This window comes from Mucor velutinosus, assembly GCF_035048745.1.
Source record: "Mucor velutinosus strain NIH1002 chromosome Unknown tig00000165, whole genome shotgun sequence".
NCBI lineage: Eukaryota > Fungi > Mucoromycota > Mucoromycetes > Mucorales > Mucoraceae > Mucor > Mucor velutinosus.
The window spans coordinates 887103-913427 of NW_027041913.1; the positions used below are offsets into that span (position 1 = coordinate 887103).

The 26325-nt window shown below is 40.6% G+C and overlaps 8 protein-coding genes and 1 non-coding gene across 9 annotated transcripts; 4 read left to right on the plus strand and 5 right to left on the minus strand.

Annotated features, from left to right (window-relative positions):
• Positions 1-1898: 1898 nt before the first annotated feature.
• ATC70_003241 (Phosphotransferase) lies at positions 1899-4126 on the plus strand (the record flags this gene model as incomplete). Its single annotated transcript, XM_064822605.1, has 4 exons — positions 1899-2051; positions 2258-3081; positions 3142-3271; positions 3332-4126. 4 exons carry the CDS (start codon positions 1899-1901, stop codon positions 4124-4126), a joined length of 1902 nt encoding a protein of 633 aa, XP_064679205.1.
• Positions 4127-4463: 337 nt separating this feature from the next.
• Positions 4464-6230, minus strand: FET3_1 (ferroxidase fet3; the record flags this gene model as incomplete). The annotated part of the gene is made up of 3 exons (XM_064822606.1): positions 4464-5597; positions 5659-5876; positions 5933-6230. The coding sequence occupies 3 exons, from the start codon at positions 6228-6230 to the stop codon at positions 4464-4466; spliced, it is 1650 nt and encodes a 549-aa protein (XP_064679206.1).
• Positions 6231-7927: 1697 nt separating this feature from the next.
• FTR1_1 (high-affinity iron permease) lies at positions 7928-8335 on the minus strand (the record flags this gene model as incomplete). The annotated part of the gene is made up of 1 exon (XM_064822607.1): positions 7928-8335. One exon carries the CDS (start codon positions 8333-8335, stop codon positions 7928-7930), a length of 408 nt encoding a protein of 135 aa, XP_064679207.1.
• A 1921-nt stretch (positions 8336-10256) lies between these two features.
• ATC70_003244 lies at positions 10257-10327 on the minus strand. Its single transcript has one exon. It is a non-coding gene; the product is annotated as a tRNA-Gly (tRNA).
• A 2076-nt stretch (positions 10328-12403) lies between these two features.
• ATC70_003245 (uncharacterized protein) lies at positions 12404-13636 on the minus strand (the record flags this gene model as incomplete). The annotated part of the gene is made up of 3 exons (XM_064822608.1): positions 12404-12565; positions 12615-13498; positions 13552-13636. The coding sequence occupies 3 exons, from the start codon at positions 13634-13636 to the stop codon at positions 12404-12406; spliced, it is 1131 nt and encodes a 376-aa protein (XP_064679208.1).
• A 1103-nt stretch (positions 13637-14739) lies between these two features.
• ATC70_003246 (uncharacterized protein) lies at positions 14740-16128 on the plus strand (the record flags this gene model as incomplete). The annotated part of the gene is made up of 4 exons (XM_064822609.1): positions 14740-15263; positions 15334-15390; positions 15441-15523; positions 15584-16128. The coding sequence occupies 4 exons, from the start codon at positions 14740-14742 to the stop codon at positions 16126-16128; spliced, it is 1209 nt and encodes a 402-aa protein (XP_064679209.1).
• Positions 16129-16473: 345 nt separating this feature from the next.
• Positions 16474-18747, plus strand: ATC70_003247 (uncharacterized protein; the record flags this gene model as incomplete). Its single annotated transcript, XM_064822610.1, has 9 exons — positions 16474-16666; positions 16718-16819; positions 16876-17050; positions 17101-17233; positions 17284-17441; positions 17493-17625; positions 17679-17943; positions 17999-18565; positions 18632-18747. 9 exons carry the CDS (start codon positions 16474-16476, stop codon positions 18745-18747), a joined length of 1842 nt encoding a protein of 613 aa, XP_064679210.1.
• A 2038-nt stretch (positions 18748-20785) lies between these two features.
• Positions 20786-21562, minus strand: ATC70_003248 (uncharacterized protein; the record flags this gene model as incomplete). Its single annotated transcript, XM_064822611.1, has 4 exons — positions 20786-20816; positions 20874-20958; positions 21069-21437; positions 21487-21562. 4 exons carry the CDS (start codon positions 21560-21562, stop codon positions 20786-20788), a joined length of 561 nt encoding a protein of 186 aa, XP_064679211.1.
• A 649-nt stretch (positions 21563-22211) lies between these two features.
• On the plus strand, positions 22212-26028 carry ATC70_003249 (uncharacterized protein; the record flags this gene model as incomplete). Its single annotated transcript, XM_064822612.1, has 11 exons — positions 22212-22304; positions 22364-22465; positions 22530-22602; positions 22665-22887; positions 22947-23181; positions 23242-23781; positions 23837-24541; positions 24601-25044; positions 25102-25480; positions 25542-25716; positions 25779-26028. The coding sequence occupies 11 exons, from the start codon at positions 22212-22214 to the stop codon at positions 26026-26028; spliced, it is 3219 nt and encodes a 1072-aa protein (XP_064679212.1).
• Positions 26029-26325: the final 297 nt, after the last annotated feature.

Genomic DNA, 26325 nt, shown 5'->3' on the forward strand with positions numbered 1-26325 from the left:
GCGCGAGCCACCTGAACGTAGTTTGGTTTCTTCCAAAGCGAAGCGTAGGTCAGGAAACCAACCGAAGTGTCGAAATGCTCATTGTAACGTAATAAACTTATGGTCCCTACTAGACACTCTCAAAACCTCAAAAAGGATAGACTAGGGTTAGTAACTATAGATTTCAAGAAAATAGAATGGCTAACGGTAGTGCTATTTAATTTGCCACCTACTTTCCATTGGCTTCAGAAGCATTTATTATTCCCTTCACGATTAGAAGGGCATTAAGCTTGCCAGCCAGCCCCACCTGCCAAAATTAGTTCCAACTCAGACTCTTGGTCTGTTCTAGATTGGCCAAATCTCGAGGGTTTTCGACTCAATCGATCTATTTTGGCAAATCCGACTACATAAAATCTAATGATTATCCCGTGCTTCCTTAAGCTTTCTTGGAGTGCTTTTCAAGGCGCATCCAATGGTAGCAAATAAAATAGATGTTTTGAATAAACCTATTGAGTAATTTACGAAAATATGAAAAGAGGTTTCTGGCCAAAAAGTCGAAATTTTACATATCAAAGTCTCACAAACATGAGTTCAAGGGCTACGTTGGATCTATAGAAGCATTTTGATTCAATATATACCATAGTAAAAGCCTTCATTATCAAGGTGAAAAACGCGATCGTTTGATTTTCGATGAAAACCATGAGGGGTACCTCATGCTTTTTGGTCAATTTTTGGCCATGTTTTTTTGATCGTCAAAAAGTTGAGCAAAGGCGTCAGAAAGTAACTACCAGGCGAGAGCAATTGTTTGGTGCTATTCTGACGTTCTAAAAGGGTCTTGAACGCAAGAAAACGCAGCTCAAATGCACTAAGATTTTGCTGTATTAGACACACTCTTGACTAAAAAGGGATAATATCTGTATGCTGCTCACCCGTATATGGAGTAGCTATGTGTATATGGATGTAAAGTATCACATAGGAGTCAGATCCACAAATAATATGAAGGGTTTTCATGTGTAAGTAGAGGGTCAACATGAAATTAGTAGTATTTTGATAAGAAACGCAAGGGCAATTGGTAGCGCGAGCTGCTGCTGCGCAGGTTGGCTCTTACCAAAGTGAAGCAAAGGTAGAGAGCCATCCGAGGCATAAACACTCGTATGGATTAATGATTTACTATTGTTTTTTTTTGTTTTTTTTTTTTTTTTGCTCAGGTGGTTGGTTGCTAAAACAATCATATCTGACAACAAGACGGTGGTTCTAAATGCACCGTATTGCTGCATAATGGCATGAAGATTGTATAATGAGATCAGTACAATGATGGGCGGTATGCACAGAAGGAAACAAGTATGCAGCAGGTTCAAACAGTAGTGCTACCTTGGAAATATCAAACATCCAATGGTTGGAAAGATCTCAAATCCGCTCATAAAGCACGGATGCAAGCCAAATGTTGTGATGAATCAAATGCTCAGAATGCTCAAGGTACTCTCATTCATTTTTAAGCTGATTTGAAAGATTCAGTCTTGGGATTTACATAAACAGAGTTCATGATCATGTCTAATCTGTCATACACAAAGCATCCATGGCATTGGCAGTGTTTCTACTTGAAAGCCCGGACAAAATGATGATGACGTTGAGATATTTCATTCGCTCACTGTGATGAATTATAAAATCGCCTCGTCAGCTAGCCCATCTCTCAAGGGAAAAGGAGAAAGAGACACACAAAAAATAGTGGGCGAGTCGATAAAAAAAAAAACACTAGCAAAAAAGAAAATAAAAAGGAAAAATAGAAAATTATCCAAAAAAGATATCTAAAAGGTCTCTCTAATCATCTTCATAAACTAAATTTCAACTAAAGTAAGTTATTTTCCTCTTGATCATCTCGACAAAAACTAAATTTCAACAAACAACTCTCTCCAAAGAAGATGGTGTCTCGTTTCAGAGTAAAAAAACTCTCTCCAAAGCACCCACTCCCTATTTTCAAAGAGTATCAGCTCCCAGACCTTCAAGATGCTGCTAATGCCCAACGATCAGTACCTCAGATAGAGACTGGTGTAGAGAAGGAAGAAGAAGAAGAGGTAATTTATCATTCTGATAGCGTGTTTGCTTGGGTTTAGATGGTCAAATATTATGATTATTTGGCTGTATGGGGTCCATGTTCAAAAAAAAAAAAAAAAAAAAAAGTTGCGCAGTAGTAGTGTGTGTATGCTACTCTGTGTAAACAAGTGATAGCTTGGCGTGTTAAATGTATAGCCGACATCTGACCTTTCTGTTTCCATTTTAGCATGATTTACAAGCTGCCATCTCTGCTGCTCAGGCTGCCGTAACCACTGGTGCCTCTGTCGAAAAGTACATTCCCACTCCAGATGCTTCTTGTCTGATTCCTGAGGAGGAATACCGCTCCCTATACAAGAAAAACTACAAAGAGCCATCCACTTTGATTCGATTCTCTTCTACAGTTGAGGACTCGATTGGATGTCCTTATTATATGGATGAACAAGATGAAGCTTACCTCGAATCATACAACAAAGAACATCCTGGTGAGATATTGTCTGAGGATTTGTTTGAAAAGATCATATGGGAGATTGAGTCCATTGCAAGTCAACATTGGCCACATCTGGATTTAGACCCTTCTCATATTCCTGATTTCAAGTCATTTGATCAGCATATTCCAGACTACTCAAAGCTCAAATCTTTCCCCAATTTGCAGATGATCTTTCAGCATTGGCGTCAACGTTGTGAAGCAAGACAAGGCAAGTCCATCATTCCCCAGTTGAAGTTTGAAGAAGCAGTAAAGAACGAAAATGATCCCTATGTCTGTTTCCGTCGAAGAGAAACCAAGCCAGTTCGTAAAACGAGACGTACAGATCAGCAATCTCTGGAACGCTTGAGAAAGCTGCGCTCAGAGCTGGAGATGGCCAGAAACTTGATGGAGATGGTTGTACGTCGAGAGAAGATCCGTAAGGAAGGCTTGGTACTGGAACACACTGTATTTGAAAAGAAGCGAATTCTGCAAGAGTATCAAAAGACATTGGGTATCAAGGAGGATGAAGACTTACTGCCTTCATTGAAGAAGAAGAGAAAGATTTTCATGGAAGGTTCATCAGGGTAAGTGCTAACATGCCTGACTGCATTTCTTTGCTGTTTACTGATTTTGTACAAATACAGTGCCACCATCAAGATCCCATTGCACAAGCTTCGTAGAGACCGTCTCGACAAATCACCTGCACAACTCGCTATTGAAGCAGAATTGGCTCGTAAAAAGGAAATGGACTTGCCCTACGAGGATTGTACAGAGGTAAGGTTTATAAATGGTGTATGGATCAATTGTGAATTGACCTTTTCCTCCTTTCCCTAGTCTCCATATCAGCCATTTCCTTTCTCAACGCCTCAACACTTCTTTCAATCGATTGGAGCCACACCCAAGGATAAACCAAAGCAATCAGGTCCCAAGTACAGAAAGCGTATGGGTAGAAATGGCCGTATCTTTATTGATCGCAAGGGTGTCGCTGTCTCCTCAGAACAACATCAATCAGGAGGTAAATCTCGCCCTGGCGTTCCGTTACAGCCCACACACAACCAATATAAGTTTGACTCGGATGTCAGTGAAGACGAACATTCGGATGAAATGGATATAGACGAGATGGATAGCTTGTATCTTCAGCATAGAGTGAAATTGCTGTCAGAGAATGAGCTGCGAAACCTGGTGACAATTCCATTCCTGACTCCTTTGAACATGATGAGCATCAACAATGCTCGCTCTGCTGCTGCTGCTGTTACTAACGCTCAACAACCTCAACATGCAAATGGCCGTGCTTCTCCAGCCTCAGCCACTATGACATCTGCTTCTTTAGTATCTCCATCTGCTTCATATCCCAGTGCCAATCGTGTCCCATTACAGCAGCACGCTTCTACCAACGCAAATCCTATCAATTCCGTCGTTGGTAATTCATCTGCTAGCGTGCCTATCAAACGCCAAAATAGTCGCACTAAAATGACGCCACAGCAAGCAGCTGTTGCAATGGCAAACGGTATGATTGCTGCTAATATGGCTGCTGTGGTCAACAACTCGAATGGTAGTAACAAAGCCGCTATGCAAAGAGCCATGGCTGCCGCTCAACAACAACAGCAACAACTGAATAGTCGTAAGTAGCTATTGGATACGTTGCCCCTGAACGTTCACTGATGGAGTCTCTTCTTTCTTGTAGCCAACAAAACAAAGCATGCCAGCCCTCCATTATCTCTTCATTTCTAAAAAACAAAAAAAAAACTATATACATATTGTACAGAGACAGAAAACACTGTAATTATACTATGATTATTGCAATACATAAGATTGAATTAATACCCAACTCTAAGCATTAATAAAATCTGCAACATACCCTTATACACTATCTATAAAATGTAATTTGTGGTTATAATAGTAATCTTTTATTTCATAAAAATAATAGAGCAAGAGTAATGTCTTCCGTGCCAGACGGATTAAGTATTTATTTAATACGCAAAGAAGATGGGTTGGGAGCAACAAAGACACCAGAATTGACAGAACCTTGAACAGGGACAACAATAGCCATGTTTTTGTCGAAATCACTCTTGGCTTGAATACGAACACTGTTACCAACTTGTCTAACAGAGCCAGCATCAGTGCTGCTGAACTTGACATTGCTGGGTGCTGTGAATTCGATAGTAACAGTCTGACCGAAAGGCTTGGTGTTGGTACGATGAGCATTGATGACAGCCTTGAAGGAATCAGCAGAGGCACTGGCAACGACAAATTGAGCTTCGACTTGAGAGGCCTTGTAAGGCTTGGGAACAGCGCCACCTTTATTGAGAGTAGCGTGCAAAATGTCACGAGCACTAAGGGCAGAACAAGTAGTGGAGCCACTAGAGTAACCACAGTAGATGGAAGCACCATCGGTGGTAGGAATACATTGCGTGTTGCTGGGGCAAGAGGTGACAGACCATTTACCATAAACACAGACAGCATAAGCACCACCAGAAGTACAGACATATTTACCTTCAGTGGAACAAGCTTGACCGGCAGCAGCGCAAGTACCAGGAGTGCTAGTGGCAGTGGCAGTGGCAGAGGATGAAGTAGAGGTGGAAGTCTTGGTGGAGGTTGAGGATGTGGAAGAATTAGTAGCGGTAGTGGTGGTCTTGGTAGTGGTAGTGGTAGTGGTAGTGGTAGCACCTCCACCTCCGGAGCCCTTGACAAGAGAGTAAAGTTGAGAGGCGAATTGAGCGTTATTCCAAGCTTGAGAGGCATCCCAAACAGAAACACCACCAAAAATACCGGGATATTGAGAAGCGAGTTGAGGAACAATGGTTTGAACAGTGGAAATGGGGGCATAGCCACTTCCAGCGGCGGTGGGTGCACCAGGGATGGTGAAGTAGATCTTGACATTCTTGTTGGGAGCTGTTGTCTTGGCCCAATTAGCCCAGGTGTCGTAGTTGAATGAATTACCAACAGCAGAACAGTAGTTGTTGTAGAACTGAACATTGACGAAATCAAGTCCAACACCATCAAGCACTGAGCCGAGAATAGCGTCAGGGAAGGGGCATTGAGGGGCAGCACCTACCAAGAATCCAGAAGAGAACTTGGAACGGATGGCATTGACAAAAGCCTAGCGAATGAAAGCATGAGCCAATTGCTAATAAATGTTTTCACGATAAAAATCAACTTACAATGTAGCCGGTGGATGGACCACCTTCGATATCAAGATCAACACCATCAATGGTGGAATCACCGAAAGGTCTATAAGTAGATGATCCGCCACCAAACATATACCAGATAGTTTGAGCAAAAGTTTGACCTTGAGCATCGCTGGTGAAGCCATAAGAACCAGCAGCACCACCAAGAGAGAGGATAACCTTGACACCTTTGCTTTGACAAGTTTTGATGTCTGTATTGTATTTCGCGGTTAATTTGCAATCTTTGATAGGACGAAATCAAACTTACCATTGCCAATAGCGGGACAAGTGAGTAAATCAGTACCAGGAAATTTGGTCTCGCAAGCACTAGACAAATTGATGCCTGGAAGGCTGCCCACGTTGAAAATATTAAGGAAGGACAAGATCACAGCGTCCGCTTGTCCGGAATTACAGTAAGAGGCCAATGAGCCTTGAGTAGATGAACCACCAGCAGAGTTCTGGCCCCAATAATACATGACATTGGGCGAGTTTGAGCTGAAAGCAGCTTGAACACCACAAGATGACAGTAATGCAGCAGCAGTAATTCCGATAGAGCGCAACAACATGATGATTCAGTAAAGGTGAATGAAGGTAAGAGAAGAAAAGAAGAGGAAGGGCTGTTTGGATTAATTTGAACAAGCAACGAGGGGGGCTGTATTTATACTATTTGACATGTTGACCACAGTACACACAAACTGTAACATCTCATCTGTCTCTCTCTCTCTGCTAACCTTATGAGCTATTTACTATTATGAACCATGTGAAACTCAAGAAAACTCGAATTTGTAATATTAATACATTGCATAATATTGTTCTATTGACAATACTGTAACAATTTTGTTATTACTTGATTTTTAATCAAGTGTAACCACTATCAAAAGGAAAGGGGGTTGGGAATACAAGGATGATCGAAATTTAAATTGCCCTGATTGAACTATTGCAGTTACACTAACTCACCTAAAACAGTCGAGAGGGTGCTGTAGACGCCTCGTTTTAAGCAACGTATGATGTATATTTCATCCCTTGAAATTGTGCAAGTAGAATTTAATAATTCTGCGTATATGAACGATCGGCTGGTGTGTATATCTCTTACAGATTGGATCCAAAGGCTGACAATAATGTGTTGAGGGCTCCATACAAACTTCATGTGATCTAATGTAATATAGTAAGGGTCAATTTACTGGCTTGTTCTACTACTAATGTACTGCATTATACAAGCTGCAGGGAAAAAAAGGGTTTTTAAAGGTAGGATTAATGTTACATTCTCTTATATTGCAAACTCTATTATATAATCGATATACTTTTCGCTTAATATACTTGCTGCTAACGATGCCCATGACACGAAAATACAGGCAAAGCATCCATGGTCAAAAGACAATTCGCACAAACAGTTGGGTCAGTGAATCAAATGCTTGAGTGCAATAAAATAAATCCCCAGCAGATGTACATTGCACAGGTTGATCGTGATACAGCTTGAATTGTATAATATGAAATACAATTGGTTCGAGGCCTAGAAGTCCATGTAGATTACTATAGTGTACACGCACACAGGTACAAGATAGTTGTGTTTGTGTGTAATAACGACAGATACAGAGGTATCACTAAGTTTTCCAATAAAGCATGATGCATTGTTTTGTCAAACAGGGTGCACCATAGACTTGACTAACCAACCGCTCTTGTAAGCATCGTAACTGCGATAAATCCTGCGCTAACACAAAAAACACCCCATGGAGGGTTAGTCTTGCTTATGTACAAGCATAAACAAGTCCACACACATACACATACACACGCTCTTGATGAATAACAATATCTCCATGGCTAAACAGTTCACTGTGTGACATTGACAACGTAATCAAACTTTACCACACCCATATCATGAATTCCATGGACTCGATTCCCTCATCGATTTGCATAACGAGCACAGGGATTTGGTGTCGCTTTGAGCGGTTGATGAAACATTTCTTGTTCCTTGATTTATAGGGCTTTAATTGCCCGCAACCGTAATAGATCAGCTGCGTGAAACGTTGATTGAAGTTGACCCAAGTACGCTATACACTAACATGTTTCATCACACCATTATACACTAACATGTTTCATCACACCATTATACACTATTATCTATCAGTTGGTATCGTAGTGTAAACAAACACATAAAATGTAAAACATCAAGCTAACTAATCACATGGCGCACCTCTTTCCGAGGAATCAGCTCTTGTCCTACACACACATTTGTTGACATTTTATCAATTTATTGTAATTGCAATTAAGAGTAGTATAGCCAGCGTTGAAATTCGCTTTCGAATTCATCGCTCTTGACCGAGTTATACATCGAAATTACCACTTGTAGGTTATCTATAGTGGGAGAGCCATGCTTGGAGACCGGCACGACATGATCAATGGTCAATAAAAATAGATGAGATGACTTCTCTGGTCTCCACTGTCCCTGTAAACCACTCCAGGAGCAAATTCCTTTAGATGCCTCCATGAGTCCTTTCAACTGAGACTGAGTTGGGAATATGAACTTTTCATTGACGGGTTTGGCATCAGGGAAGAGCTTACGGTATCGTTTTTTAGTGTGGTGTAAAAAGCTGGAGGCGCGTGCATTCAATAATGTTGATAAATCGAGATGCTGATCATTCCTAATGCCACCCTTAATTTCAAGATCAGTCATTGGTACCCCTTGATCCCAACATTCGGCCGCCTGAGTCAATGCTCTGATATTTGTTTGCATGTTTGGTTTGAACTTGTTGACTGTAAAGAAGTTTTTATTCCGGGCAATCATCTGTCGCGACATCATGTCATGATTGTAGATACCATGACCAAACTTGAAAAGTTGGATTGATTTGATTAATCGCATCTCCATATCATTACGGCTTTGAGCATAAAGCCTGTGATTTGTCAGTGTCAGATTGATGGTGATACGGATATAGTACCTTTTACATCCTATGCAAATACACAATTTTCTTGATCGTTTTGATAGAGGACTCTCAGTGAATACTCGTCTGCATTCTATACAGCGGCTTCTCTCATTATGTGTGCCCATTGCTTCTATCATTGTTATCTTGCTGCTGGGCACTGCTTCAGATGGATTGTTGATGTGAGGTGGAAATTGCATTGGGTTGCTATTCCAGCCTGAGGCATCTGTTATCAAGCTGCATTTTTGAATGCGCAATCCACTCCTTAGTGTGAGAAAAGGATGAATGGTCGAATGCAGCCGGCCTTTTATTAGCATTTCTTGAATTAATAAAAAGATCTATTCCTATGTTTATATGGGAAAGAAAATGAAGAAGAACGGAAAAGGATGCTTATTATTGCATTTTTAGACGAAGATTAAATGTATTTCTCGTTATTAGCGTGACATCAATGGACCCTTTTATGTATTTATTTGATCAATTTAATTGCATTATTCTGGTTATTCGCTTCCCCTAAGAGCAGATGGCAATGAAGTATATGGATCGGTCATTAGGTCGGCCAAGCGATAGAGATCTCGGTTGATACTTTTCATTGAAGGCAAATTCGTCATTTCTTATTTGACAATTTCGGTATAATACTTCAAGGATAAAAAGCTCTAAGTTGATAACACATTATCAGGTTAAATATATACTATGAATTTCACCATTACTAGGCAGGCGCCCGTATCTTAAAGCTGTAAAAAGTTTTTGAATAAAATCAAATGCTTTAGGCTTCAGTAAACAAGCCGCTCCTGCCAAGATGACGAGAATACAACCTAAATTCGGATAGCTAGCACAGTTATAAAGAACCTGGTTGTTTTGAAAGCAATTTCGAGTAGATGCTACCTATTAAACTTCTTAAGTTACTATATAAATGTGAGATGTATGTGTAGTAAACGTTGTAGAGGGTATCTTTTTTGATTAGAACATGCTTGATGTGTGGTTATTGAAGGTGATGCCAATGAGTAATGACGGAAAATGTTCCAAATGACCGATTTTCAAAGGACCGTATCTCTAAGTTTTACTAAGTAAACGAGAGCTTCAAACTTGATAGCTTTTGTTTCTTTTTGAATTCTCTATACGATGGTATGGTTATTATAGATAAATAAATTAAAAGTTGAACATCCCCTGCTTGTAACTCATAAAATATATGATTTTGAGCAAATTTATGAAGGGAACGTACATCTGGTACTTCAAACCCTTACATTATAGTAAATATAACGTAGAGCTATCGAATTGTTTTTGTCTTGTGCAAATCCGAAGAGTATTTGTCGAGATACGGCCAAAAAGAGTACCATGCAAAGTCATGGATTTTTCTTCAAAATCTGCCTGTGATAGCAAGCAAAAAATTTGATGAGGATCTTTTGGTTAGGACAATATTTTAAATATTTTACGATAGAGTCATGCCAGAGCTTCAAGCAATAGCTCATTTGACAGGAAATTTTTTGGTCTACAATGTTTAGTAATGCTTAACAAAATGTTTTGATGGCAGATACTGACTAATCTTTTGAGAGCAGTGAAAATATTGCTTATTTCTTGTTTATAACTGGCGAGTTAGATAAAAAATATTTAGGTAATATCCAAAATCAAATTTAAACGTAGTAACGTCTCACGAAAATCGTTTTTGATTAAAAAGTTAAATGCGCGGACGGGGAATCGAACCCCGACCCTTGCCTTGGAAGGGCAAGATTCTACCTTTAAACTATCCGCGCATCAGATGATTTGTTAGAGATTGGTTATTATAGATACCAAGTAGTTTGTTTATATCACGTGATCTTCTTTTATTTCTGTGCGTGGTTGCTCATACTTAACGCGGTGAAATGTAATATTGATTGTGAGCATCAAAGGCTCACATAAATCCTGTTCAACAAATTTAAATTCTTTCTGTTTTAAATCTAATCTCACTACATTTGTATCTGTTATTCCTTACAGGCATCTTTTTTATTCGTATCATAACTAAACTACCTATTAGCCGCCCTAAGCTATAAGTATATAAAAGTTATGATATGAGCCAGGCCAGGCAGATGATGCCTTGAAACTCAGGTTCCGTATTAGAGTTGTAAAGTGTCTAAGGACTGAACATCTAATATGTTATGACGAGCCTTTCAGCACTTCGGGTGGTTTCCTGACCTACGCTTCGCTTCGGTGGAAACCAACCTACGTTCAAACGGCTCGCGCTGCCGCGAGCCTTTGGCTAATATCCCAAAATTAATATTATAGCTAAAATGTTAGAAGAGGAACCCTGATTGTTGATTGATATATAATCACTAATCATATGAGTGTTTATGCTTCAAATGGTTCTCTACCTTCGCTTCGCTTCGGTGAGAATCAACCTGCACAGCGACAGCTTGAGCTACTGGTTGCCCTTGCGTATCTTATTATCATAATATTATTACGTTCAAGCTGACCCTTTACTTACACATGAAAACCCTTCATATTGTGTGTGGATCTGATTTTTATGTGATGCTCTACATCCATATACACCTAACTACTTCATATACGGGCAAGAAGTAGAATACAGCTATTTCCATTTCTTAGTCCTTAGTGCCCCTAATACAGCAAAAATTGGGTGCATTTGAGCTGCGTTTTCTCGCGTTCAAGGCCGTTTTAGATCGTCAGAATAGCACCCAACAGTTGCTCTCATCTAAGAATTACTTTCTGACACCTTTGCTCAACTTTTTGGGGACCAAAAAAACATGGCCAAAAATTGGCCAAAAAGCATGAGGTACCCCTCATGGCTTTCATCGAAAATCAAACGATCGCATTTTTGACCTTGAAAATGAAGACTTTTACTATGGTATATCTTGAATCAAAATGTTTCTATCGATCCAAAGCAACCTCTGAAATCATCTTTGTGGGACTTTTATATGTAAAATTTCGACTTTTTGACCAGAAACATCTTTTCATATTTTCGTAAGTTACTCACTAGGTTTATTCAAAACATCTATCCTACTTGATACCATTGGATGCACCTTGAAAAGCACTCCAAGAGAGCTTAAAGAGCCATACGATGATCACCACATTATACTTAGTCGAATTTACAAAAATAGTTCGATCGAGTCGAAAACTATCAAGATTTGGCCAATCTGGAACAGACTAATAGTCTGGGGTTAAATTACTTTTGGCTGGTGGGGCTGGCTAGCTGGCAAGCTTAATACCCTTTTTAATCGTGAAGGGAATAATAAATGCTTCTGAAGCCATTGGAAAGTAGGTGGCGAATTTAAATAGTACTACCGTTAGCCGTGCTATTTTTCTCTGAAGCTCTATTTTTTAATAACGCCCCTCCACCAAAATACTTGTAAGACCAACTTGTTTACTTTTTGAGGCTCTGAAAGAGTTTAATGACCATATGATAGTTTGCAAGAGAACACACTAACATTATAAATGCCAACATTGCCTGACATGCAATCTCAGTAGTTCCTCGAAATGCTAAAGTGTCTATTTTAGAGAAAGATACAGAGTTCAACACTTAGAGTAGATTACGATGCACCATGTAAAGTTTAGAAATAGTAAGAGTTAATTAATAGTATATGACTTCATATCATAGTCCTCGCAATATGATTGCAAAAAAAAGGCGTGCGGTAGTATCTATTGTTGCTCTTCAAGCAATTTAAGAGATGGTAAGCCAAGTATAAACTTATGCTGTATTCAACAGCTGAAGGTAATGTAGAAGAAGAGTCAATATTGAAGTGTACTCAAGTTCACCGAAATTTGTATTATTATTAATAAAGTGATTAAAAGAATATAGGATGTATTAAGTAGCAGGAAAGTTGATAGTTTGAATGTTATTATGCGAGAGTCGTGGAGTTGTTGTCAGCAGTAGCAGCCTTCATGGCCCCCATCATTCTGGCCAAGGTTTCTGGATCGTATTCGTTCGAGATGCCAATCGCCAGTGCGGTACAGAGACTGCAGAAGAGAAAAGTAAACATCACAATATGAGTAACGACCTCCTACAGAAATTATCAGTATGCAAATCAAATCAACATGAAGCATACATACATAATGATATGCCTTGACGCGTGGATCAACAATACGTTTCCAGTTTTTGCGTTCCACTTGATCTTCCACCTCCACTTGTCTTGAGCGACGAAGAAACTTATTCTTGGAAATCTGGCCCTTCTTGAATTTTTTGTATTCAGCCAACTCAAAGTGAGGGACCATTCGATTTCCCAACAGTGCACGAATGGAACATAAGCCAGATCTTCCAGATATAAACAGCAGAGCAGATAAAAATGAAATAAGAATGATAGGCCATCTGCACATACGAGGTGCATGCAGACTGTAAGTTGTGTATAAAAGTAAGGGTGACTGAAATGCCAAAAAGAAGCTGACACAGTAAAAGAAAATGACTATACTGTAGCGCACATTTTGTAAGGCATGGTGCATGAAATATCGAAGACTCTTTTCGTTGAGATAGCCATAGATGTATTCATGAGTATTTAGAAAGACATCAGGATGAGTGGTGTAACAGGCATTGTAAAGTACATATCGGGATCGCCATGGTTCAATATTCAATTCTTTAAAGGAGTTGGAGTAAAAGAATGTCTGTAAGGCAGAGTCTAGTTCAGCACGGAGGGGCTGACCCGGGGTTGTCTTGTAGAGGACATCATTGATAGGAGAGAATACTGTAGGGTCTTTTGTTTCTTCATCGGCTTTGATCAAGAGATTCTCCAGTGGCAAGTGAATCGAGCCTTCGGATGCAGCTTCCTTTGGTGGTGGCGATTTGGCTTTCTCATGCTCTGGTAAAGCTTCAAATTTTCGTCTGTAATCCATGAGCCATGCATGAAATTCCAGATTTTGAATGGTGTGCTCCTTGTTTAACAAAAACAATCGGAAATCTTCCAAGCTGATGGGCTGTTGTGTCTGTCCATTTAGTACTTGCTCTATAGGATGGTGGATTTACACATGAACCAAGAGAACAGACACTGTTACTTACGAATATGAACTTCTTTCAAATCAGCCTTTTCTCCTCTGAACCAGCGTCGAAGGCTTCTAGGAAAGGTTTTGACGTATCCAAGCATGCCAATAAGCTGTACAGCAGGTAAACTGAAATGACAGGAAAAAAAAAACGTCCTTGCTATTTATACCTTTGCAGTTTGATCGTATCTCTGTATTGCCTGCTTAATAGATAGTATATTAAACACCCCTTTTTCTATGTATGGGTATAATACAGAGATCTATATGTCATGTAGGAGTGGGAGAGGGGTGTTGTCGTCTGTATTTGAACGAGCCTAATATTTTTTAGCCAGGGCCACTTTCATGCTGTGCATCGCGATTCAATTTCATTTTTTGTTATTGTACATCAGTACATGGCCCTGTGTAAAACCGATCATCATCATCAGTGGCATATGCGAGGATCTCCTGAATCTCATTCGCAGACATGTTAATTTGGGTGTCATTCTCAACTTTCGCCGCTTTTTAGGGAGCAAGTGCTGCCAAAGTTTACCTCAAGATCAGAAATGATGAAGACTGCCCAAATGCATGCGTGGGGGAAAGTTTGACTTGGCTCACGAAATTGGCTACACGATAGGCGCAGTGTTGCAAAAGTGCCATGGCAGCTACAATTTTTTTTAACAGGGATTGGGAGTTTGTAGAGTCTGAATAGGTCACGATCAAAGTTACATTCATTACGCTATCACTACTAATGAAACAAACAGCACCAGATTTACCAAGCCATGGTAACGACTCTGTTTTGTTAGAAAGCTTGTCATCAGCAGCAACCGAATGCAAGCGTACTGAACAAGTGCTTGGCATATTAGGTTTCGTATGACCATCAGTCAGAAAGCAAGTGAAACCTCACACAGATGTTTGTGTAATTAATGCTCTGCTTATAGGTTGAATCCAAATATTCGACAAATAGAGATTTTTTTTTTACCAAGAGAAGGCTCCTCTGATTTAGACATAGAGTGCATGGCTCGTATACAGCTAGATAAAAAAAGAATGCAAATCAAGGTTTGGCATGTCTTTTTTAGAGTTCCATTTGCCAGCGTGGGGCAAGAGATATTCATCTATATGAGATTCAAATGTAAAACCTGATGCACATTGTATGATAACCCACTAACAGATTCAAGCGGATAAAACAACCTTTCTTTTTCTTGTCAATACCTCATCTTTGACAAGGAATATGATCGCGCCAAGACAAAAGAATGCCTCGGGAAGACAGGTGAAAAGACTGGTGCTACCTTTGCTGGCCATTGGATTCATCATTTGGTGTTTTCATTCCTACTTTAACAGCCAGATACCTGAATCGGCTGAATTTACGTACCAAGAGATGCAGAAGCTGTCCACGTTGATAGCAAAACAGCAGCAGCAATTGCAACAGGAGCAAAGCGAAAACGCAGCATTTGTTGTTCTCGCAAGAAATGATGACAGAGTTGGTATTCGAAATGCAATGAGACAGTTGGAGGATCGATTCAACAGTAAATACAATTATCCCTACGTATTTCTGAATGATGAGCCATTTGATGATGATTTCATTGAATATACGTCTGGCTTGGCTTCAGGGGAGACCTATTACGGTTTGATTGATGAGTCCATGTGGGGATATCCTGACTTTATCGACCAAGAGAAAGCAAGGCAAGGGCGTGAGGCTATGGCAGAGGAGGATATTCCCTATGGTGATTCAGAGTCTTATCGTCATATGTGCAGGTAATTTTGGGTTTTGTTGGGGAAGACAGTGGGCCAGAAGACCTCATAATAAACTCTCTCTTTTACATAGGTTTCAAAGTGGATTCTTCTTCCGCCATCCTTTGTTGGATCAATTTGATTACTACTGGTAAATATCAATTGTATGATGACAGTCTATAAGGCTCATGTTCCGCATAGGCGCGTCGAACCTGATGTTCAGTTTAGTTGCGATGTGGACTATGACCCGTTCAAATACATGCGTGAACATGATTTGAAATACGGTTAGTAGCAGTGTAAGTGCGTGGAACCAAGAGATGTATACTAATCACAGTCTGATCTAGGCTTTACTATTTCTATTCGCGAGTACGCTCTCACTATACCTACACTATGGGACACTACACAAGATTTCATCAAGAGGCATCCCAGTTACATTGTACCATTCAACAGTTCAGACAGCTTCATCGACTGGCTCTCTGATGACCATGGTGAAACTTACAACATGTGTCATTTCTGGAGCAATTTTGAGATTGGCTCATTGAAGTGGCTTCGATCTGAAGAGTACTTGGCGTACTTTAACCATCTTGACAAGGCAGGCGGATTCTTTTACGAGCGATGGGGAGATGCTCCAGTGCACAGTATTGCTGCTGCTTTATTCTTGAAGCGATCTGAGGTGCATTTCTTTTACGACATTGGCTACTACCATGGCCCCATCTTGCACTGCCCGTCAGAACCTTCATGGCTGCCCAAAGAGAAATGCAATTGCGACCCTGTAGATAGTATGGATGATGATAGAGACTTTTCTTGCACAGCAAAGTACTTGAATCTAGTTGGAAAGCAAAAGACTGATTTTCTCATAACAGAAAGAGCTCCTAAAAGAGGCAGATAAAGTTCATAATACAACTGTAGAATATAGCCTTCATCATACACATTCAAGCACAGATTGCAGCATGAAGGCATTATGGCCCATTTTCAAGTAATCTCATCTATGATTTAAGGCACCCGTAGATTTCCACCCACAAGGTTCACTGAAGTAAGCTGTTTCGAGAAACAAAGCTCTTTTAGAAATTTAAGGCATCAAATCACAGTTGCATGAGCAACATTTGAAGTGAAATCCTTACAAGCTTACTTTCTTCGTGACTCGACACAAAAAAAAAGATTGTACAAACCATCCAAAAGACGTGTCTTTTTCTTTTGCTTCTTTATTGTATTTGTTATTAAACATACTTTGGTAATGCAGTCAGCTTCTTCATCACAGATGCCAGCAAGCACTGCTGCTGTAGTCAAGCGCTCCGGAAAGCTTTACAACACCTACACGGAAGCTTACCTTGCCGCTTTAAGCAAATCAAATGGACGCTTTTACAAGTGTCTTTCTGTAGTGTCAATTGCATTTGCTGTTCTATTCCAAATGCGATTCGGTTCCCCTTGTAAGATACAAGCAATGTGCCATCATTCATGTTTGCTAACATCCATCGCAGCGGTACTCATTGATCTCGTCTCTTGGAGAACATTGCTCTTTTCGTGTGTGCTGTTTATCACAGGCTCTGTTGTTTCTCTCATTCGTAATATGACATATACAGGTAAATAGCACACTAGCAGAATACATTGGATTGTTTGAAATTGATGTGTTTGCTAGTCTTCGAGCCCACATACCCTAGCGCCCTTGCCGAAATGATTATCAATTGGACATCTTTGGATAACATACTTCTCTTCGTCATTCACTCTGCCCTCAATATCTTTGTTGTTCGCTATTACTTTTCTTGGGTGATGGATGAGAAGTATACTCATGATCTCCTGTTGCAACCGCCAGGGTAACGACCTATTATAGCATGCTTGCGGCCCAGTACTCACCATCATATAGCCATTATTCAGGTGCACGTCAGTTGAATCAAGAGAACATTTTCATTACTGTGTATTGCATCATTCTCGCCTTTGGCTACACTGCCCGTTATGTTGCCAGAAGATCCAACGTCGTCAAGATCAATAACGTTCAGGTAAAATCCTCATTTGCTGCTTTTGATCTATTGACTCAACTGTGCTATAGCAACCCTTCTTTGAAGAGGTCAAGACAAGCTTTGCAACTGTGCTCTGTACCTCTGCCATGACAGCCATCAACTACTTGATTGTAGCCTGTATCACTTATTGCTTCTTTAAGGGCTCCATCTACTACTGTTTGGCTCGTTTCTTTGGTATTTACAATAGGTAGTTAACGGCGCAATTCCAATGCTTGCCTGTATTAACGCTTTTGGGTAGAGTCTTGGATACGCCTATTGCTGGCTATAGTTGGTTCAGTTTGCACCTCTTTTTGCGCTTGATTGTCGCTGGAACTGCCACCATGTGCACATTCAATATTACCAATCGCATCTATGATGCTGCTTATTCCTTTGTAAGTGATGAAAAGAAAATTGACGTTTGCGTGGCACTGATGTCTGCATGTAGACCCTCCCCGTCAGCGATCAATGTGTAAACCAATTCGACGGCCTTGTTGATGGTCTTTCCGAAACCAAGATCAACGCCAAAGTAGCCGCCTTTTCAGAGCTCGCTGCACTCGCCACCAAAAGCCCAGAAAAACGTGGAGAATTATACCGTACCGTTGGAAAAGAGCTGCAAGACAATGCTTGGTACAAGATTATGGATCAATGCTTCAAGGTCATCAATGAATTGAGAACAGCCATTGACGTCGAGTACAATGGCGTTAAGCCTGGTAAGTCAAAGGACATACGAGCAACCTGTCCAAAAGACTAACAGAGTCCTGATAGTCGAAACGCCTGTTCCTGTCAACAAGCCAGTAGAGCCACAACAAGTGCGCAATCGTCTGGAAATTTCGAATGCAAATATCTTTGCCTCCACAGCAAAGCAAATGGAATTGTTGGACGACAGAACAAGCACACTTTTCACTGACATTGCTGAACATGTGGAAACTGTGCCACCTTCAATGAATACCGTCTCAGTATACACCAACCATGTTTGGCTCAAGCTCAAAAAGACTCAAATCATTGAGATGTTGCAGCGGTTAGAATTACAAGTGGGCTGTGCAGGTTATTTCAGTGCATTGTACATGGACAGTGCCACTCGTCGTGTCCAAACCGTCTTTAACAAATATCAGCTGGTAGTTTGGGCTATTCAATCGCTTGGTACATTGACTGCTGCCTCTGTGAAAGAAGATCCTTATGGCTTTGTGCAAAACGACCTTACTGCTGTGCTCAACCAATTGTTGGGATGTCTAGTGGAAGTAGAGCATTATCTTGAAGCACCACCCGCTCAATACAGTAAATGGCTGAAGGATAGCAATGCCGTGATTGAGGAATCAGAGGCTGTTGTGTTGGGTAAGTGAAATCATGATGCGAAAGCCCCAGGATATTGCCATTAATGCGACCTTTTCTTTATTTTAGCACTGCGTGAAGCCATCTACCAAATTAGAGTAGCATTTGATGAATATACGCGTGCAATCCAGATCGATAGAAAGTATGGTGTAAAGTGGGAGAGATTCTTGAGCTACCAAGAGTGATTCTTTGAGTAAATCATGAAAATAACATTGTAAATAAAAATCGTAATTAAGAGACTCACAACATGATGTGTTTAAGAAAAGTTTGATCTGACATCTCATCTGTACCTTTAATAGCATTGGACGATGCTTCAGCATAAAAATGCGTATCTGCTATTATTGTGAGTAAGATTTATTAAACTTGATATATGCGGACAAACATAAAATTAATGGATACGAGCCTTTGGCTAATATCGCAAAATTTTTATAGCTAAAATGTTAGAAGAACCTTGATTGTTGATTGATATAAAATCACTAATCATATAAAAGTTTATGCTTCAAATAGTTCTTTACCTTTGCTTCGCTTCGATGAAGGCCAACCTGCACAGCGGCAGCTCGCGCTACCGATTGCCCTTGCATATCTGATCAAAATACTGCTACGTTCATTTTGACCCTCTACTTACACATGAAATCCTTTGTATTATCTCTGAATCTGATTCTTATGCGATGCTCTACATCTATATACACCTAACTACTTCATATACGGGCAAGCAGCATACTAGCATTTCCCCTTTTTAGTTCTTAGTGTTCGTAATACAGCAAAACTTGGGTGCATTTGAGCTGCGTTTTCTTACGTTCAAGGCCGTTTTAGATCGTCAGAATAGCACCAAACAATTGCTTTCATCTAGGAGTTACTTCCTGACGCCTTTGCTCAACTTTTTGGGGACCAAAAAAACATGGCCAAAAATCGACCAAAAAGCATGAGGTACCCCTCATGATTTTCATCGAAAATCAAACGATCGCGGTTTTCACCTTGAAAATGAAGACTTTTATTATGGTATATATTAATTCAATATGTTTCTATCGATCCAAAGTAGCCCCTAAAATCATCTTTGTGAGACTATGATATGTAAAATTTCGACTTTTTGGCCACAAACCTCTTTTCATATTTTCGTAAATTACCCAATAGGTTTATTCAAAACATCCATCTTGCTTGGTACCATTGGATGCACCTTGAAAAGCACTCCAATAGAGCTTAAAGAGCCATTTTTTTTTTTTTTTTTTTTTTTTTTGTAGGGGAGTCGAGCTCCAGGTTTTATTTAAAGTCCTTTAAATGTCATGCTGAGGGATAGAAAAGACTGTTGGTGGACCCAATGTCTGCAAAGAAGGGGAATAAGATATTTTTTGAATTAAGTTGGGAAAGAAATCTACTACTAATAAGGTGCGACACCTAGAGCCAATACAGTCTTGCGGAAATCGTCAAAATATAGATAATGGATAAGAGCACAAAACACCAAACGAGGACATCAGTACTACGTCAAAAAAATCAAACAACTTGCGTTCACCAGGATTTGAACCGGGGATCCTCCCGTTGGCATACGGGAGTTCTACCACTTCGCCCTACCACCAGGGACTTAAAGAGCCATACGATGATCATCACATTTTACTTAGTCGAACCTGCAAAAATGGTTCGATCGAGTCGAAAACTATCAAGATTTGGCCAATCTGGAACAGACTAATAGTCTGGGGTTGAATTAATTTTGGCTACTGGAGTCAACTGGTAAACTCAATGCCCTTTCCATAAGGCAATACAGTAATAGATGCCCTTGAAGCGTATGGAAAGTAGGTGGCAAGTTATAGCGCTATAGTTAACTGTGCTATTTTTTTTTGCGTTCTATATTTAATAAAGTTAATCTGGACATTGATGATTCATGGGCTGCATAACATGTCTGCAGTAAATAAGGAAATCTTTGAGGCTTTAGGTCGTCGTTCAAAGAAAACGCTGACAGCATTGAGCAGAGGAAAGAGGGTAGAAATAACAGTGATTTTTGTTGATTGATTGTAATATTATTAATCATATATAAGCCAGGCCAGACAGATGCCAGGCAACCCAGTTTCCATATTATATTAGGGTTGTAAAAGTATCTAGGGACTGAACATTTATTATAACATGATAATATAAAGCAAACGAGGTGCTACCTGTACGAATAATTCATTTCTCCGTCAGAGCTCTACATTGACAAAAAAAAAAAAGAAATCAGTATTGAGGATTCAACCTGGCTCATGTAATCACTCGTACATCTTCATCCGGTCTATAAACAATATCAATTAGATACGATGTTATATACCCCAAGTCGACATTCACTTACATTTCACCCAGCGCTGTCTGCAATTCCCTCACTCTCTCTCTCAAATTATGCTTGTCCTGCACCAAATCCTTTATATATTTCACAGCTGTGGAACCATACATGAATAAGAAGGCACCAAATGATTAGCATTCATTCCATCTTTTCTCTCTCTCTCTCTCTCTCTCTCTCTCTCGCACACCCACACAAAAACCTTACATTTCTGTAAAATCAATGCCTCGCTGCGATGACAACTATCAAGTGCAGGCACCATCTCCACTAATTGATCAAACCCAATCCTTATATTTGCTCTTCTCTTCTGTTCCGAAGCAATATGATTTGCCTTTTTTTGATCCTCAGACAGTAGTTCATGCGCTGGTTTCCTTGCTCTGCCAGCTTTTGATCGTCCTTGCTGCTGCTGCTGTTGCTGCTGCTGAGGCAGCGATATTGGCGATGATGGCGAGGTAACTTGCTGTCGTTGCTCATCTGTGGATGGGGAGCGCATTCTTTTCTCGTACGGCGTCATCCGCTTCTTGTCTGCTTTCTTTGATTTGGATTTACTGGTAGTGGCAACATTGGACGATCCCTCTGTCACTGCATCAGTTGATTGCAATCACCAACCAGCACACAAAGTTACCTTTTATGTCCGTATCAACTGACTCGAGATTATCCAGAAAGGATTGCAATTGATGCTGTTCTTCCTCTGAAAACATGCTACTATCTGTTGGATTGACTAACGGGAAAGAAAAGAGAGAAGCTTTATAGATGCGTCATCACGGAAAACCCCATTGGTTTTTTTTGTACCTTTTTCCTGACTTGACATAACAAGATGATATCGATGCTTGTAAGGTGGATTGTGGTATATAAAGTAAAAAGAAGGAAGGAAAAAGAAAAAGAGAAACATGTGACAATTGATTCCATGAAATGAGAGGCAAGTGTGTGGATTTGCATGTCAAAAATCAAGGAGTAACATGTGGATAAGCTTGAAAGTTTTTGGTGGTCATGTTGCACACATGGACACACACACACACACACACACACACACACACACACACACACACACACACACACACAGGGTCATCATGGACAGGATCAAGGCACTCGAGTGATGGTCTCGGCAGAGTAGAGCACAACTAGGCGCAGATGATTGGATGTCTCTGATGGTCTTGCTGTATCCATCAGGCTTCGTCGTGACTGATGCGATTAGAAATAGGGTTGTGTAATGCGATATGAGCAATTTTTTCATTTGCAAGGCGTGGTGTGTATATAATGTATAGACTTTAGACCTTTTTTTTTCTTTTCTTTCCTTCCTTCTTTTTTCTTTTATACATATATCTCACTTTCTTTATTACCAAAACTATCATGGCTGAAGCTATCCTCGATTTTAGCAAAGAACTGGATGTTGGTTTGTTGGACCAGGTTGTGATGACCTTGTTTACTGGTTCTGGAAGCGAGGTAAGTATTGGTTTCTGCTGGACGCAGTAAATGTAGACTACTAAACCTATCTATAACAGCAACAATTAGCTCAACAAATCCTGACTCAATTCCAAGACCACGAAGAAGCATGGACTCGAGTGGATGGCATCTTAGAGAAATCCAGTGTCCCTCAGACAAAGGTAACATAGCCAGGCTTTGCGCGAATCCACATGGACGTATTTTAACGCGATTTTTTTGGCCTAGTTTATCGCGTTACAAATTCTTGAAAAGTTTGTTCAAACCAGATGGAACACCTTGCAAAGCGACAGTAGAAATGGTAAATTAGGCTTCTGTACATTCATTGCATGCTGACCGATTAATCATGCACTCCTTTTGCAGCTATTCGCTATTTCATTGTCAATGTCATTGTCAAGCAATCATCTGATGATGCCAACTTGATCAAGGAACGCACTTATATCAATAAGCTCAACATGGTTCTTGTTCAAATCCTCAAGCAAGAATGGCCTCATAACTGGCCTTCCTTCATCCCTGAAATCATCGCCTCCAGCAAATCAAACCTCGCCCTCTGCGAGAACAACATGGCCATCTTGAAGTTGTTGAGGTAAGCGACTGCGCTGGACACACATAAAATCAATCCAGGATACTTACTCTTTTCTGTAGTGAAGAGATTTTCGACTTTTCTGCTGAACAGATGACTCAATTGAAAGCAGCTACTCTCAAGACCCAAATGAAATCAGAATTCGCAGAGATCTACAACTTGTGCAGAGAAGTGCTCGACAAAGCAGTAAAGCCCAGCCTTATCAAAGCTACTCTTGAGACTCTACTGAGATTCGTCAATTGGGTTCCTGTTGGTTACATTTTTGAAACTGATTTGATTGAAACTCTCCGCAACAAGGTAATAATGCATGCAACTTGGCATGAGCCCCCCTCCTTTAACCTACCTTTTTGATTGTAGTTCTTTGAACAACCTCCTTATAGAAATGTCACTCTCAAATGCTTCACCGAAATCAGTGGTCTCGAAATTGGCGAGCCTTATTACGAAAAGATGGTTGCCTTATTCACGAGCGTCATGAATGCTACCAATACCATGATTCCTCCTAGCACCAATATCGCTGATGTATACGAGAACAGCAACGACGATGATCAAGAGTTTGTCCAGAACTTGGCTCTATTCCTCACAGGCTATCTGTCTCAACACTTGAAGATTGTCGAACGCTTCCCCAACACGCACGAGCTTTTGATCAATGCTCACTTTTACCTCATCAAGATTTCCCGTGTTGAGGATCGTGAGATTTTCAAGATCTGCTTAGAGTATTGGGCCAAGTTGGTGCAAGGTTTGTTTGAAGAAGCTGCTAGAGCTGGTCAAGGTAGCGGTCAGTTGTTGGATCTGAACAATATGGGTGGCTTCAATGGTGCTTCCAGAAAGAACTTGTATGTCACTGTTCTGTCCAATTTGCGTGTAGTGATGATTGAATGCATGGTGAAGCCTGAAGAAGTAAGTCGTGGGCAGAGGGTGTGACAACACGCAGTATTGACACGCATTGGTATAGGTCCTTGTGGTGGAGAATGACGAAGGTGAAATCGTGCGAGAGTTTGTAAAGGAGAGTGATACTATTGTACTGTACAAGAGCATGAAGGAGGCTCTTGTCTATTTGACCAACTTGGACGTCAATGACACGGAGGAAATCATGACCACCAAATTAGCTAGACAGATGGACGGCAGTGAATGGTCCTGGAACAACCTCAACAAGCTGTGCTGGGCCATCGGTTCTATTTCTGGTGCCATGAACGAGGAAACTGAAAAGCGATTCTTGGTCACTGTCATCAAGGAGCTGTTGAGCTTGTGTGAAATGAAGCGTGGTAAAGACAACAAGGCTGTGGTTGCATCCAACATCATGTACTGTGTCGGTCAATACCCACGTTTCTTGAAGGCTCACTGGAAGTTCCTCAAGACTGTCGTGAACAAGCTGTTTGAATTCATGCATGAATCGCACGAAGGTGTTCAGGACATGGCTTGTGATACCTTCATCAAGATTGCCCAGCAGTGTAAGCGCCATTTCGTTGTTCAACAGCAAGGTGAAGTCAAGCCTTTTGTCGAGGAAATTCTGGAGAATGTCAATCGTATCACCTCTGATCTTGCTCCTCAACAAATCCACACCTTCTACGAGGCTCTGGGCTACATGGTGGCTGCGCAGACCAGCGGTCCTGCTCAGGAGAGACTTATGGTCAAGTTTATGGAGCTCCCCAACAGCGCTGTAAGTTTAGATGCCTGTTTACTGCATCTTTCCACTAGCAAACTAACCCTATATCTTAGTGGGAGAACATGATGAACCAAGCCAAGGAGAACACGGAATGCTTGCATAATGCTACCGAGATCAAGGTATTGTCCAACGTGCTCAAGACAAACGTCGCTGCCTGTACATCTGTTGGATCTGCTTTTATCCTTCAGTTGAGTAAGATTTACATGGACTTGTTGGCTCTCTATCGTATTGTTGGTGAGTTGGTGTCTCAAAGTGTTGCTACTCAGGGCGTGATTGCCACCAAGACGCCCAAGGTCCGTGGTTGGAGAACCATCAAGAAGGAAATCTTGAAATTGATCGACACCTATGTTGAATGCACCACTGATATTGACACTGTGAACAACAACATGGTCGAGCCTTTCTTGGAAGCCGTGTTAACAGACTACAACTCCAGTGTTGACACTGCTAGAGATGCCGAAGTCTTGAATGTGATTGCTACCATCGTCAACAAGTTACATGTAAGTAATGTGTGTTGATATACACCCAAGTCGATGACTGATGTTTTTATGATATAGGGTTTGATGACTCCTCGCGTCAATGTCATCTTTGATGCTACCTTTGAGCCTACCTTGAACATGATCACCAAAGACTTTGCTGAATATCCTGAACATAGAACCGGATTCTATTCCATGCTGAGAGCTATCAATAGACACTGCTTCCCCGCTTTATTAGAATTGGCACCTGCTCAATTCAAGCTCTTTATCGACAGTATTGTCTGGGGTTTCAAGCACACTATGCGTGATATTGCTGATATTGGCCTCGAAATCTGTGGTGAATTGATTGACAATATCAGTCGTACGGATGCCGCTGTCGCTGGTGCCTTTTATCAATCCTACTATCTCAGCATTCTGCAAGACATCTTCTTTGTCCTTACAGATCGCGATCACAAGAGTGGTAAGTTGTCGAGTATTTTTTTAGCCTGTACATGGCACTAAAAAATGGTTACCATCTTTAGGTTTCAAGGGACAAACTGAAGTGTTGGCCCGTCTCTTCCAATTGGTGTCTAATAATATGATCCGTGTACCTCTTTATAACGCTTCTCAAGTTTCTGACCCCAATACTAGCAATGCCGACTTTTTACGTGATTACGTATCGACCCTGTTACAAAACGCATTCCCCCATCTCCAGCCGTAAGTGGTTCAGTCTGCCCCTGATTATCATGTAGTCTCACTCATTCTATCACTTTATATAGTGGCCAAGTCAAGGTCTTTGTGCATGCCATGTTTGAATTCAACAACAACGCACCCAAGTTCAAGCTGGAAGTGCGTGATTTCCTGATTCAATTGAAGGAATTTGCAGGTGAAAATGCAGAACTCTATTTGGAAGAAAAGGAGAGTGAATTAGAAGCTCAACGAAAGGCAGAGATGGCCAAGGCATTGTCTATTCCTGGTATGATCAAGCCCTCTGAATTACCAGTAATGGATGAAGATGAAGCACTCTGAAAAAATACACCCAAGCACACACACACATATATATACACATACTCACAACACAAACATTCCAGCAATGATCCAATATATTGAATAAAATAACCCCCCCTTTTTTTTTATCAACATGAACTAATCGCGAGGTAGTAGGATAGCAGACGAGTTGTTTGGTATATTTCTGTTGTAATCATCCTCATCATCCTCATCATCTTGATTGGTGTTTGCATCTGCGCTATCGGGTATGCTCACCAAACTAGGCGGGATTAATCCATATGTTTGAGATAATAATAGGAATCGTGCATATAGAGAGGT